Source organism: Nipponia nippon, unplaced genomic scaffold, assembly GCF_047370975.1.
Source record: "Nipponia nippon isolate SJK-2023a ecotype South Korea unplaced genomic scaffold, ASM4737097v1 scaffold_3, whole genome shotgun sequence".
In the NCBI taxonomy this organism is placed as follows: domain Eukaryota; kingdom Metazoa; phylum Chordata; class Aves; order Pelecaniformes; family Threskiornithidae; genus Nipponia; species Nipponia nippon.
Window position 1 is genome coordinate 92,412,187 of NW_028262347.1, and position 13,081 is coordinate 92,425,267.

Below are 13,081 nucleotides of genomic sequence, written 5' to 3' on the forward strand. Positions count from 1 at the left end.
GTAGTAGTAGTTTCGGGTTTTTTTTCTCCAACTAAAGGGAAGATCAAGGAGAACATGTCTATAAAGTCTTTCTTGGTTTCACTTCCTAAGGAAACTGTAAATACATAGGTGTAACATGTTAGCTCTTTATGACCTTTGTATTGTTGCAAAAGATTTTTTTGTAGGTTTGTTGTAGAAGGTTTGCTAACTTAAGGGAAGGCAGTCACTTCTTGTTTTGGCTAGTGGTACCTGAGTATGAAATGATAGATGATAATACATTATGGAACTTAGGTCTGGAAACGGGTAGGAGTTGGTATTACGTTCTGTTGTGAGTCGCACAGCCTGTGTCCTGCACGTTAACAGGTTGGGCCTGTCCTGTGGTAGCAGCCTCCTGTGCTTGCCATCCTCTCTCGAAATCTTAATAGACCTGGGGTCTTTCTGCCCATTTCTCTTACTTGACCCATTAAATAGATGAGTGTTTCTGATACTCCTCTCAATTTATCTTGGGGGAGCTTCATTATAATTTCTGAGAGAGAGGTGGTCGGATATTTTCTTACGAAAAGGACTTTCCACAAAGATTTGCACAAAAGCATAATCAACCTTGAGGAGCTTTCAGGAAAGCACAGGTCCCCATGGGATGGCTGCCTGGGCTCCCTGTAGGCAGCTGAAGGTAATTGTGCTTCAGGTTCCAGGGCTTAGTGGCAGTTTCACAACATGGGTGGTATCTGGATGCTGCCAGGCTTGAAAACTGCTTTGTCCCAATGCTGTTTCGGAAAGCCCTGGGAGCCTGTGCGCTAGCCAGAGCGTTCAAAGCTCCAGGCTGCAAGGCTCCCTCCTGCAAAGCAAGGCATTTTACAGTCCTGCAAGTGTTGGGGGTCTTCCAATTTCCTGCCCACAGAGCTTGAATTCTAGCAGCTCCCAGATGACTCCCAGGATCTCTGGTTCCAAGGCAGGAAACATTATTTTGGGCTAGCAAACCTGTACTTTGGCCTTTTCTACTCTCAGGTTTTAATCCAGTTACCATCATGCTCCTCAGATGAATTGGGAGTGCATTTTGTAGGCCGTGAACTGTTGCTTGCAAAGTTTGCACGAGTCATCTCTGGCAAAATACAGATCTGAACCCAAGTACCAAGTCCAAAGTTAGCACCCTGACCTCCCTATCATTCTACATCAGATCCCTGTTTACAGGACATGAACTTTCAAGAGTAGTGGTAGATGAAATGACAGATACTCGTATCTATCTGCAGATAAAACTGGTGCCACTTTTAAAAGTCATTAAAATGAAAGCCTGGTTAAATAACAACATGGTTCAGTTTCAAAATGTGTACGTGAAAATTGCACATACTACTCGGTAGATTTGCTCCTCGTGTTACTTGCTGTTGGATCTGCTGACTTTCATATCGAAAATAGAATTGTAGTGCTTAGACTTGCAAAGCCAACAAACTTGACAGAGAATAAATGGATTCTGTTCTTCCTTATGCCAGATATTTTACATTAAGTTCACATGAGTTACATGTGAATAGAGCTGCTCTTCTGTAATCATATCTGTAACCGTCAGCAAAAATAAATTTTGAAGAAGTAGGATTTTTTTTTTTAAGCTCTGCTTTTGTTCATTAAATTGTTGCCTTTTTTGCATACATCTTCACTTGAAACAATTCAAATTGTTCTTTCTTGGGGTATTGTATTTCTTTGCTTGTTTTGTAAGAAGGAGATTATGAAGATGGTTTTAGTGGAATACTTGGTGAACGATACACCTAATGTAAGAGCAAATACAGTGTCCTAGGTATTTCTAGTAGCTCAGCAGGTAGTTAACTGTGCTCCTGCCTGTGTAAGTCTAATTGGTAGCTATGCTTTTTAAACTTCGGTGCTGACAGGCGGACAAATGGAAGTAATAATGAAGTATGTTATGCAGGTAACAAATGTAGTTTCAGAAATGTTGAATGCTGACTGATCTGACTGGATGCTGTGAATAAGGGCTGCCAGTACCTCATCTGAAACTCTCCTTACTTTTGCAGCTGGTATACCTCGCTCAGTGTTAAAAGATTGGCGCAAAGTAAAGAAGCTGAAGCAAACGGGAGAGTCCTTTTTGCAGGATGATTCTTGCTCTGAAATAGGACCAAATTTGCAAAAATGCAGAGAATGTAGGTTAATAAGAAGTAAGAAAGGAGAAGAACCAACTCACTCACCAGTATTTTGTAGATTTTACTACTTTCGGCGGTAAGTACAGCTATTTCCTGACAATGTGGAGTTTTAACTTTTAAAAATAACACTGACAAAGGACTTGCATGCTTGAAAGCTTGTCTGATTTTTCTAGATCAGTCAGTCTGCCTGATAAAAGGCACCATCTAATTTAACAGTATTTACATTTGTATTTCTTATTTCTTTTGTGGATTGACTTCATTCCTGTTTAAAGCTTTATAGCAGAGACATCAGAACAGCTGCCCAGCGTACCTTAGGCAAGCAGAAAATACAGCACATCACCATTACACAGGTGTCTGACATTTGAAGTGGGATTTTCAAAAGCCAAGCTTCACTTATTCTGGACAAGTTGTACAACCACAGAGTTGCACTAATTCATAATTGTTCTTATGCCAGTATGTGGTGGGAATGCTGCTCAGGGTTTTTTGGGGAGTGTTCTGAGGACAGAGGAGTTGTGACCTCCCTTTTCACAATTAATGTCCAATCAAGGAAAACCTCAGGAGTCGGGAAGAAAATTTCCCAGGATGCAGCGTAGCACGTGTGGCGCAGGCAGAACAGCTATCGAGACAGAACACAACGGCTTTAATTTGCACGTGGTCTGTGTTGTCAGTATATATCCAACTCATTTTGGACAGGGAATTGTTCCCTGGATTGGGTTTAATTTTTTATAATGAAGCTTTAGTTACAAGGCTTTGTAGTCCTACAGGAATCATTTCAGGGTTGGACTTGGAATACCTTCTGCATAAGAATATTTGCTTCCTAATGTGGCAATGTTGGAGTTTTGGGTTTTTTCTCCTATGTAAAGGAGAGAACATCAGTGATAAAGTTTTGCCAACATTTTAAAACACAGTTATGGAATTTAAAAATTGGAATGTTTTGAATATATTGTGGAAAATTTTACAGCCGTTTAATTATTTTCATTGTGTTTACATAGTAGGGCTTGAATTGTAAATGAAGTTTGCACTACTGTTGGAAGTCGTCATTGTAACTGAAAATTCATCAGTTCTTGTTCATTAAATACACATCTGAGTATCATTTTTGGTACTTAGTTCTGAATTCAGGACTATTGTACTGGCATTGCTGTAAAATTCCTTAACTATTATAATAATCACATACGTATAATGAATTATCCCCTATTATGCAAGATGGAATAATTAATTGTTACTGCTTATAAATAGGCTAAATATAGACAGGGTCAGTGGAATGGTATTGGGTAGAATAACAGGAAAGCCTGTAGTTATTTTAAAGGTCACAAATTAGTGGATACAAAAAAGTTACTTTGTGTTAGTGATTTGTTCTACCTAGAAAGACATAAATACAGTGTTTGAACTCCTGTTTTCTGAGTATGAGAGCAGTGGGATAGAAAGATCTATAAAATATGAGTCAGACTGAGTGACTGCTGTCACAGACACTCCAAAAATTAAAGGTGAGGCATAGGTGGAACCAAACTTTGGCCAAAAAAAGAGATTTTTCTTGTCTGCAATTTTAAAGCAGTAATAAATGTTACAGAGAGAGAATGATGGGTAAACTGAATGCAAAAAGTGCCTAAAAAGTTAGTTTTAGTTTTTGTGCTTCCTTACTGTTCATTTTAAAACCATTTTTGGCAGTAGGATTTATTTCTAAATTAAAAAATATGGCAGGATGGTAGAGAAGGTAAAGAAAACTTACTTGTAAGACACAAGTAGTAAGGTAAATTAGCAAGTAAACTATAAGTCACAGAATATAATGTTATATGCAGTTAAACTATCTGCTTTCATTTTTAGGTTATCCTTTAGTAAGAACGGAGTGGTTAGGATAGATGGTTTCTCCTCTCCTGATCAGTATGATGACGAAGCACTGAGTTTATGGACACATGAAAACTATGAAGATGATGAACTGGACCTAGAAACTTCTAAATACATTCTAGATATCATAGGTGATAAATTTTGTCAGTTAGTAACATCTGAGAAAACAGCCATGTCCTGGGTGAAAAAAGATGGTAAGGAAATCTCAAATGCTCTCAAGTGTTCTGCAGTTTTACTGAAGTGTTTGTGTTCATCATGATCCATTGCTTCCTTTCAAGTAGCTCACTTCACCAGACCGTCGTGCTGGATTTTCCTAGGCTATTTTGTAAGAGGGTATGTCGGGAAGGGGCAGGGACCTTCCTCAGTAAGCCAAGCCCGTTCCCCCTCCCTGCGCTGGTGGCTGTGCTGGGCTAGGGCCAGGCTGCTGTTGGGGTTGGAGCAGCCTCAGTTCCCAGCTTGGCCTCCAGCAGCCAAAGCAGCCAGCTCCAAGCCAAGGCCCACAGCGAGCCAGGTACAGACTCCTGCCAACAGACACTGTGTTTCTGACGTGTCTCCTTCCCAAAACAAAGGAGAATAATGTGACAGCGTGGGCCCTGCAGAGTGTGTGCTAACACCCTTGCCTCCTCCCCACCAAAGCCACAGTTAGTCCATCCTTCTGGCCCACAGCAGGTGGGCACACAGGCTTTAAATGGGCTGGTGGCTCTGTTAATTCCAGGCAATCTGAGGAGGAGGTGGGGCATAAAGCAGAAGTACTAGCCAGGTCTCCAGGACAGGCACCTCCCTTCCGTTCTGCCAACTTTAACCCATCCGACTCACCAGTTTGTCTGCCCTTGAGATTAAACATGTCCCTTAGGCAGTCAGGTGAAAAACCCAGCTCTCTTCATTGCATAGGGTTAAAAGTATATGTTAAAGAAGTTGTTCTTTGTACTTGCAACCCACTCATGTTGAGCAGGAATATTCCTTCTGTATTACTTTAGTCTGTGTTTTTTGGATGCTTTAATTTCTTTATAGTGTATTGATATTGCATTGATGGGGATGCTGTGTAATGCAACTAAGGGGGTAGATGTTGATGGTCTGTTTATGAAGGATTGCTTTCCTCCCCCCACATCCAGTTGAGTCTCAGGGGGAAATTATGAATGCTTCATCTATAAAGACCATTCATTCTGTGCTTTGCATTTAAATTTCAGTCCTTTTATTCTGCTTATTTTGTATTTCAGCCAAAATTGCATGGAAGAGAGCAGTGAGAGGAGTCCGTGAGATGTGTGATGCATGTGAAGCCACATTATTTAACATTCATTGGGTCTGCCAAAAATGTGGATTTGTGGTCTGCCTAGATTGTTACAAGGCAAAGGAAAGAAAAAGTTCTAGAGGTCAGTTCTTTATGAACTAGAGTATTGTATATGCTGTGTATTCTCATTTGTTATACAGCTGCTGATCCACTAGTGTAACTGCCTTTCTGTACAGTATTAAATTACTGCTTGTGTGTTTTGGTTTCTCTTAGATCTTTTTCGTCTCCTTTTTTGTCAGTATATGTAGAATCAGTCATTCAGAAAGCAACTGCCGTGAAGGCTATTTTAGGTCTTTGTCCACTTTTCAGTCTTTTTGTGTGGATTGTCTTGGATTGCTTGTGCCTTGCCCCTCAAGGTTAAATCTTGTTCTTCAGCTGTGAGATTGGCACTCCATTACACCTCCCTTGCTTTATGGTAACTCACTGCTGTTAAGACTTGCCTTGATTTGAGTGCTTTCTGGAGTCTTCCCTTCAGAAGTACATGGTTTGTCATATTGACTTAACAGCCTACTTTTTTATTGTTAAAAAAAAAAAGTGAGGTGGAGAAAAGTACTTCACAGAGTATTTAAAATGAGTGTTAATGGAGGTTTCACAATCCAGCAGCCTACACACATACTCGGTTTAATCTCATTCCTGTGCTTTTTAATGGAAATGTCTAGTTTAGTCTGTAGTGAAGTATAACAGGACTGACTTGCAAACCTGTGATTTCTGAGTGACCCAGCCTGGTTGCAGTTGAAAGGAGGAATGGCTTGGAAGATCGATCTGGTCATTCAGCCCTCGGCTGTGACATGGGTGCTCAGGCAGCTTGTTGGGAAGGGCTGCCTTCCCCTGGGTGGCAGGCATTGTGCCCTGGCACAGTCCTGCGGTCAAACGCTGCGCCAGGAACTGATTCAAATATAAAGCTGTTTTGAAAAGCATTTCCATGTTTGTCATAGCAGAATAATGTCACAGATGTGAAATGTTAGTAAAATAAAGTTTAACTGTTAGATGGTAAATCTTTAATAAATGGAGAGACTCATCCACTTTGTCCTTGGCTTGTAGCGAGACCCTCCTACACTGCGGTTATAGAATGTTCCCAGAGACTTCCATCAAAGCCTGAAGTTTCTAGGGAGCTAATGTCGGTGTTTTCCAACACCAAGAACAGTCATTAATGCTTTAATGCTGGAGGCTGCTTCAGCAGCTCTTAACTGGTTGAGGTCTGTGTGTGTGTGTGCATGTGTGTGCATCCATCTGACGTGGCTTGGGATATATGCCGAACATTATTTACCGTAGTGGGAACATGCAGTAAGAAGCTTTTTATAGTGTGCGTGTTAACCAGCCAGGAAAATTTTAGTAAAATGTCTTCAAAGCTTAAAAAAGCAGTATACAGAAGCAGGCTTCTTTTCAGTCTTCTAACAGGGAAGACTTTCTCCTTACTGTTCGTCACAACATTACATACAAAAGCAGAAGTACGATAGCTTCCCTCTCTGTGGCTTTATTTCTAATGATGCGGTAGGATTCGTGTGAACTATCTCCTTTGGCACTCTCTTACAAAGTTCAGAACCACCCACCCATCTCTATATAATAGCACTTCATATTACACCATTTTTCCTGGAACTGGAAGTTGTTTTTACAGTTGCTAAATGTAACGCAGAATACACTGGTTTCCCCCTGCTTCAGCAGGAATATTAGGGGTTTAGATATTCCATATTCAGATATTTATCAATGACTTCTCTCATTACTTTACTACATGAATGAATGAATGTGTATCCGTTGTTATCTTCAGACAGTTCATGGCACCATCAAGTGGAATGCCATGTTATGGCATTTCAGTGATAAAATACTTCAAGTAGATATATGCTGTTTCGTTTTTTGATTTGATTTATGTTTGTGTCCAGTTACATATGTCAATGTTTTAGGTGTTACAAAAAACTACAAAATAGCTAACAAATCTAATACTTATCTGAAAGGAACATTTGGTACGTTGTGTATCTATAACAGTGCAAGAAAATAATGCTTTAAATGTGCTAAATGCTTCCTTTAGTGTACTCTCCTTAGTTTACATTGCTAGAGCTGAGCAAACTAGTAAAAAGATTTGAAGGGTCTCTTAAAACTAGCAGTTCAGTGGATAGCATACAAGACTGGGGGAGAGAGAAATCTCATTTGTATTTCTGCCCCAAAATCATGTAGCAGATCGGTGACTGCTTGCTTGGTCAGACATTTTTTTGCTCTTGTTCTTCCTCTTGTCTTGTCTTTACACTGCATATTTTTCTGGCAGGGATATTCTTCCTGAAACTTTATAGAAAGCCTCTTTCTCCTACCAGTTAGGCCCTCTCTGCTGCCACAAACGATTTTCAACCAGTACATACAGACTTGTGGTTTCATGGTTGCTTTAATCTGACATAAATCCATGATGCAACTTCCCTCTCCTTTGTGCCACCAGTAACATCAGTGCAGCTGAAAGGTAGGCCAAATCAGAGAATTGATTCAGTTAAAAATTCACCCTTTTGGCTTGCTTGGCCCTCTCTGGTTGAAGACAGCCACTTTTAGTTGGAGTGTGGATTGTGTCAAATTAAATTGGTCATACAGCCACAGCCTAATTGTGTCTCTTCTGTGTTAGAATTCGTCAAGGGCGTCTCACTGCCTCAGTTGCAACTGTACAGGACTTCGGCTTATGCTAAATTGGCAACTCTCTAAATGTAATAAAGGGAATATACTTCAAAACTTCGAAGTTATTGGCAAGGGTTTGTGTTACAGATGTGCTATTTCAGATTTCAGTATCGTTAAAACTCTTCATTCTTTTCCTTATTGTGAAAAGTAGCTGTTGTATGCAGATCTTTGTCACACAGCGTACCAGGACAGAAGCCTTACGTTATGTGTAGGAAACAGTTTCTAACTAAAACAAATCTGAAAAATGTTAGTTAGCTTGCTTTGTGTACCACTGTAAGTGAAGTAAAACAATTGGCAATGTTATTTTGCAGATAAGGAGTTATATGCCTGGATGAAGTGTGTGAAGGGACAGCCTCATGATCACAAACACCTGATGCCAACACAGATTATTCCAGGCTCTGGTAAGACCTGCAAACAAGCAGGATGTGTTTTTTCCCAGGTCTTTCTGTGAAGACAGGCCAGAGTTGTTTCTTGAAACTTCTCATTTTCCATCTAAAAACATGTGAATTGTGTCAAATCATTGCAGGAAGGCAAGTGATTCTGGACAGTTAACAGCAAGGTGCACAGATGATGAGAGAAAGAGGAGTATGCTGCCAGATGTCTTGAAGGGATTTCAGGGACAGGCAGTGAAGAAATTCAGGGTGGTTTTTTGTGACTGTTTGTACTTTTTCAGAACAGAATAAAGCAGCCAGAATGTACTTAATAAATCTCACCTTAGCTATTAAAGTAGTACTGCTAAGGAGCATTATGTGGTAACAGATTTCTGGGGATTTGGTTTTCACTGTTTTCTGTCGTGTGTTGTCTGTCATGTCCACCCCCACCCCAAAAGTAAAAAGAAAAGATTCATGTGTGGTTTTGGTTGGACATCTTATTGAGCATCTTAAAGCAAAATGCAGTAAAGGAGCTTGTGATAAATGAAAAACTAAACAGTAATCCTAAACCCAGCCAAATTCAGTATTTTTCTTATAACCAAACAAGTTTTATGAAGAAGTGTGGTTAGGTGTGGTAGTTGTTGCTAGTGCAACTTTACTTGTGATCTCTGGCAGCACTGATGCAGAGCAGAGAATAAAAAACTCAAATGTGCCTTTAAACTTGTTAAGCAAATTCCCAAGTTATTTTAAGCTGGTAATACGGATCCAGTCATTATTTTATGGGTTGTTGCATGTTAGTTCAGGTAGAAATGAAGGTTGGTTAGATTCCATAATAAATTCAAATTGTGGCATTCCCCAGAACAGGTTCCAGACTGAAACTGGTTTTAATTTTAAATTGTGAAGTGAACCACTCATCTGGAAACAGCATAGTGAAGACTGCCTACATAACCTCAGTTTTGCTCTTCTGTGCGTACCCATTACCAAACAGCCTTAAATTACATGATCACATACTAATTTTTTTGTCAAGACGTGGCTCACTTCAGTTTGTAGTTTGACAGTTTTATTAAATGAAGCAATGATGCACCAGTTGAACAATGAGGAGTAAATAACGAATGACTGGCTTGCTTGTTGTGTGCTGTGCAATGGGAATGCAGAGTAAAGGTTAGATTAGTCAGAAGAGTAGTATGCAATTATTTAATTAAAGACCATGTCTTTTTCTGCACCAGCTTTAAGGTAAACTGGACAGTCTTTTATAGTATTTTTGAGTGTTAAATTTAGCATTTTTAATAGTTTAAATTTTAAAAGGGTTTGGAGATAGCATTTTAGCATCACAGTGTGTGTATTGTAAAGAGGGTCACAAAATGATTGAGCGCTGCTGATGCTTTTCTTCTTAATTGTCTTCTAGTGTTGACAGATCTTCTGGACGCTATGCACAATATTAGAGAAAAATTTGAAATTAAATCCCATTGTCAGTGTACCAGCAAGCAGAGCACGCAAGCTGGCAAGCTCCCTGCAATGAATGGTGTGTCTCAGGTGAGTCTAAAATGGGCATATGCGTTGCGGTTTGCTCAGATGTTCGGATTCTTGTGGATTTTTATATTTGAATAGTACCAGTTGCATTTTAATTTGCATATGCGATGGTTAAATGCTAGCCTTGTCTTTGAAATACATTAAAGGAAAGTTACATGCTTAAAAATAAATTTATTCTTCACAGGTTTTGCAGAATGTCCTTAACCACAGTAATAAAATTTCTCTGTGCATGCCTGAGTCTCAACAGCAGAATACTCCTCAAAAGTCCGAGACAAATGGTAATACAAGTCCAAGGAGTGATGTAAGCACAGACAGCAAGTTAACACCGCCTGAATCCCAGTCACCGCTGCATTGGTTAGCTGATCTTGCAGAGCAGAAAGCCAGAGAAGAAAAGAAAGGTATATGTTTGAAATTGTTGTATCGTGTCCATGACTTTGGGGGCACCAGTGATGCGTAGTTGAATTAATTAGGAAAAATTCACAGTTTTCTGTTCAACAAAAATAAAAGATTATGTTCTTTTCCCCCTTAATTTTAATCTTGAAACTGCAATGCCTTCTCCTGGTGGCATCAGAATCTGTTACCAGAAGAGCCACTAGTGGAACGCATGTGTAGTGTGGCAGTATTTCCAGCTACAGCATCTCTCATTTGTGACAGGTACTCACTCAGCTGCATGTCTGAGATGCTAAGGAAGGCCTTTTCATGGTCACACTGTTTGACTGCATTTTGAAGGATCTAGTTCATCCTCTGGTGTGTTTTCAGGTGAATAAAGCACTAGTGCTACAGTATATATTACGACCACTATAAAATGCAGGATACTGGTGCTGTTCCTATGTCTGCGTCATGATACAACAGCATAAACTTCCAATGATTATTGTTGTTTTAGAGAACAAAGAATGTCCTTCTGGAAAACACTCAAAGGAAGAGAAAGACCAGGATAATTTGGAGTCCCAAAACTGCAAAAGCTCCCCTCCTGCATCCCAGAACAATGAGCAGGGCTCAACCTTACGAGATTTGTTAACTACAACAGCAGGCAAACTGCGTCTAGGTTCCACAGATGCTGGTATTGCTTTTGCTCCAGTTTACTCTACAGGAACAGCAGTAAGTGTTTACAAGATACATGTTTTTTATATCAGTATTTGAAAATCTCTGTCATTTGTAAAACGTCCGTGAAGTTCGATAAAGCCTTAACCTGACAAAGCAAAGGAAGATTCCAATATATTGAGTTCTGTGATAACTGTATATTTCTAACTTTTTCCATGTAAGAATGCGTGCGGTTTTCTACAACGGAAGTAGGTAACTGCAGGCTTCTAATTGGTAATGAAATGTTGTCATTCTACTGCAAAAGGAATTGCATTAACTTTATTTACTTTTACATTGTTTAAGCATACATTTGTTTGTTTTCTGCCAGAGTGGCAAGAGTGGAAGGACTGTGCCAAACATTCTTGATGACATAATTGCTTCAGTAGTAGAAAACAAGATTCCACCAAATAGAGCACCAAAGATAAACGTAAAACCTGAAATAAAAGATGAGCCAAAGGATGATAGAAAATGTATTCAGGATGACTGCAGTAAACTGTACAGTGATATTCAGTATTCGTGGATCTGTGATAAGCATGTTTTGTGGCTCAGAGACCATAAAAACAACAACAACTGGAAACTCTTCAAAGAGTGCTGGAAACAAGGAAGGGTAGGTATTGAGCCGTTCAGTCTATAAAGTGACTTCAGTATGAACTCTGGGGGAGTTGTGTTAAAGGACAAATTTGCCTAACTCCATGTTTGAAAATGTATTGTTAGCAGTGGGCAAAAGCTTGTCAGGTGTAGCCCACATATGAACCTTGTGTAGTTTAAGCTTCAGTTAACTGCTAATAATAAATAAGAAATTACTGTTAGGGAGATTCAAATTCCAAAAAGATGTGTGTATACATCTTTGGTATGGTTGCTGTTGGAGGAAGTGTTAACAGCTCAGTAGGGCCAAGGTCTTCAGTGTGTGTTTCGGATGCATTTGTATTCCAGTTTAATCGAAGGAGGTGTTTACTTCTGAAAGGATAAGTATTGATTTTTTTTTTTTTTTTTTTTCCCCCCCCAGCCTGTTTTAGTGTCCGGTATGCATAAGAAAATGAACTTCAGCCTGTGGAAAGCTGAGTCAATTAGTCTAGATTTTGGAAACCAGCAAGCTGATATCTTAAATTGCAAAGACAGTATTATTTCAAACACCAATGTCAAGGAGTTCTGGGATGGTTTTGAAGATGTTTCAAGTACGTTACTTTAAATGTATTATTCCATTGATTCTGAACACGTTCAATGTTAGAAACTGCAGTTAAAAATACTCTTTATGGATCTTGAGACTTTGAAGAAACTTTAATTTAAAAAGAAAGCTCTGGCTAATCTGTTTTGAAAGAATGTGATGGAAACTTGTACCTTTGCAGAATTAAAGATACGCTAATACACTAGTTAGGTCTGACTAAGAAACCAAACAAATGTCATTGTTCCTCAACTAGTTGAGTCTCATCTGAGTTTGCAGATGACACCAAGTTGGCCGGGAGTGTCGATCTGCTGGAGGGTAGGAAGCCCCTACAGAGGGACCTGGACAGGCTGCGTCGTTGGGCCAGGGCCAACTGTACGAGATTCAACGAGGCTCAGTGCCGGGTCCTGTACTTCAGTCACAACAACCCCGTGCAACGCTACAGGCTTGGGGAGGAGTGGCTGGAGAGCTGCCTGGCAGGAAAGGACCTGGGGGTGTTGGTCGACAGCTGCCTGAACATGAGCCAGCAGTGTGCCCAGATGGCCAAGAGGGCCAATGGCATCCTGGCCTGTATCAGGAATAGTATGGCCAGTGGGACCAGGGAGGTGATAGTGCCCCTGTACTCGGCACTGGTGAGGCCACACCTCGAGTACTGTGTTCAGTTTTGGGTCCCTCACTACAGGAAGGACAATGAGGTGCTGGAGCGTGTCCAGAGAAGGGCAACGAAGCTGCTGAAGGGTCTAGAGCACAAGACTTATGAGGAGCGGCTGAGGGAAGTGGGGTTGTTCAGCCTGGAGAAGAGGAGGCTGAGGGGAGACCTTATTGCTCTGTACAACTACCTGAAAGGAGGTTGTAGCGAGGTGGGGGTTGGTCTCTTCTCCCAAGTAACAAGCGATAGGATGAGAAGAAACGGCCTCAAGCTGCGCCAGGGGAAGTTTAGGTTGGATATTAGGAAAAACTTCTTCACCGAAAGGGTGGTCAAGCATTGGAACAGGCTGCCCAGGGAAGTGGTTGAGTCTCCATCCCTAGAGGTATTTAA

General features: G+C 40.4%; 1 protein-coding gene across 8 annotated transcripts in view; it reads left to right on the top strand.

Annotated features, from left to right (window-relative positions):
* JMJD1C (jumonji domain containing 1C) overlaps window positions 1-13,081 on the top strand; it is a 171,949-nt gene that overhangs the window by 143,156 nt on the left and 15,712 nt on the right. For 7 of the 8 annotated variants that reach the window (XM_087768104.1, XM_087768106.1, XM_087768107.1 and 4 more), the window contains 9 exons: window positions 1,995-2,196; window positions 3,942-4,156; window positions 5,180-5,332; window positions 8,211-8,300; window positions 9,676-9,803; window positions 9,985-10,198; window positions 10,684-10,898; window positions 11,209-11,487; window positions 11,887-12,055. In XM_087768104.1, the coding sequence (XP_087624230.1) occupies window positions 1,995-2,196; window positions 3,942-4,156; window positions 5,180-5,332; window positions 8,211-8,300; window positions 9,676-9,803; window positions 9,985-10,198; window positions 10,684-10,898; window positions 11,209-11,487; window positions 11,887-12,055 (1,665 nt within the window). Of the gene's footprint in view, window positions 1-1,994; window positions 2,197-3,941; window positions 4,157-5,179; window positions 5,333-8,210; window positions 8,301-9,675; window positions 9,804-9,984; window positions 10,199-10,454; window positions 10,560-10,683; window positions 10,899-11,208; window positions 11,488-11,886; window positions 12,056-13,081 lie in introns of those variants that run through there. The other variant, XM_087768112.1, reaches the window with a different exon arrangement.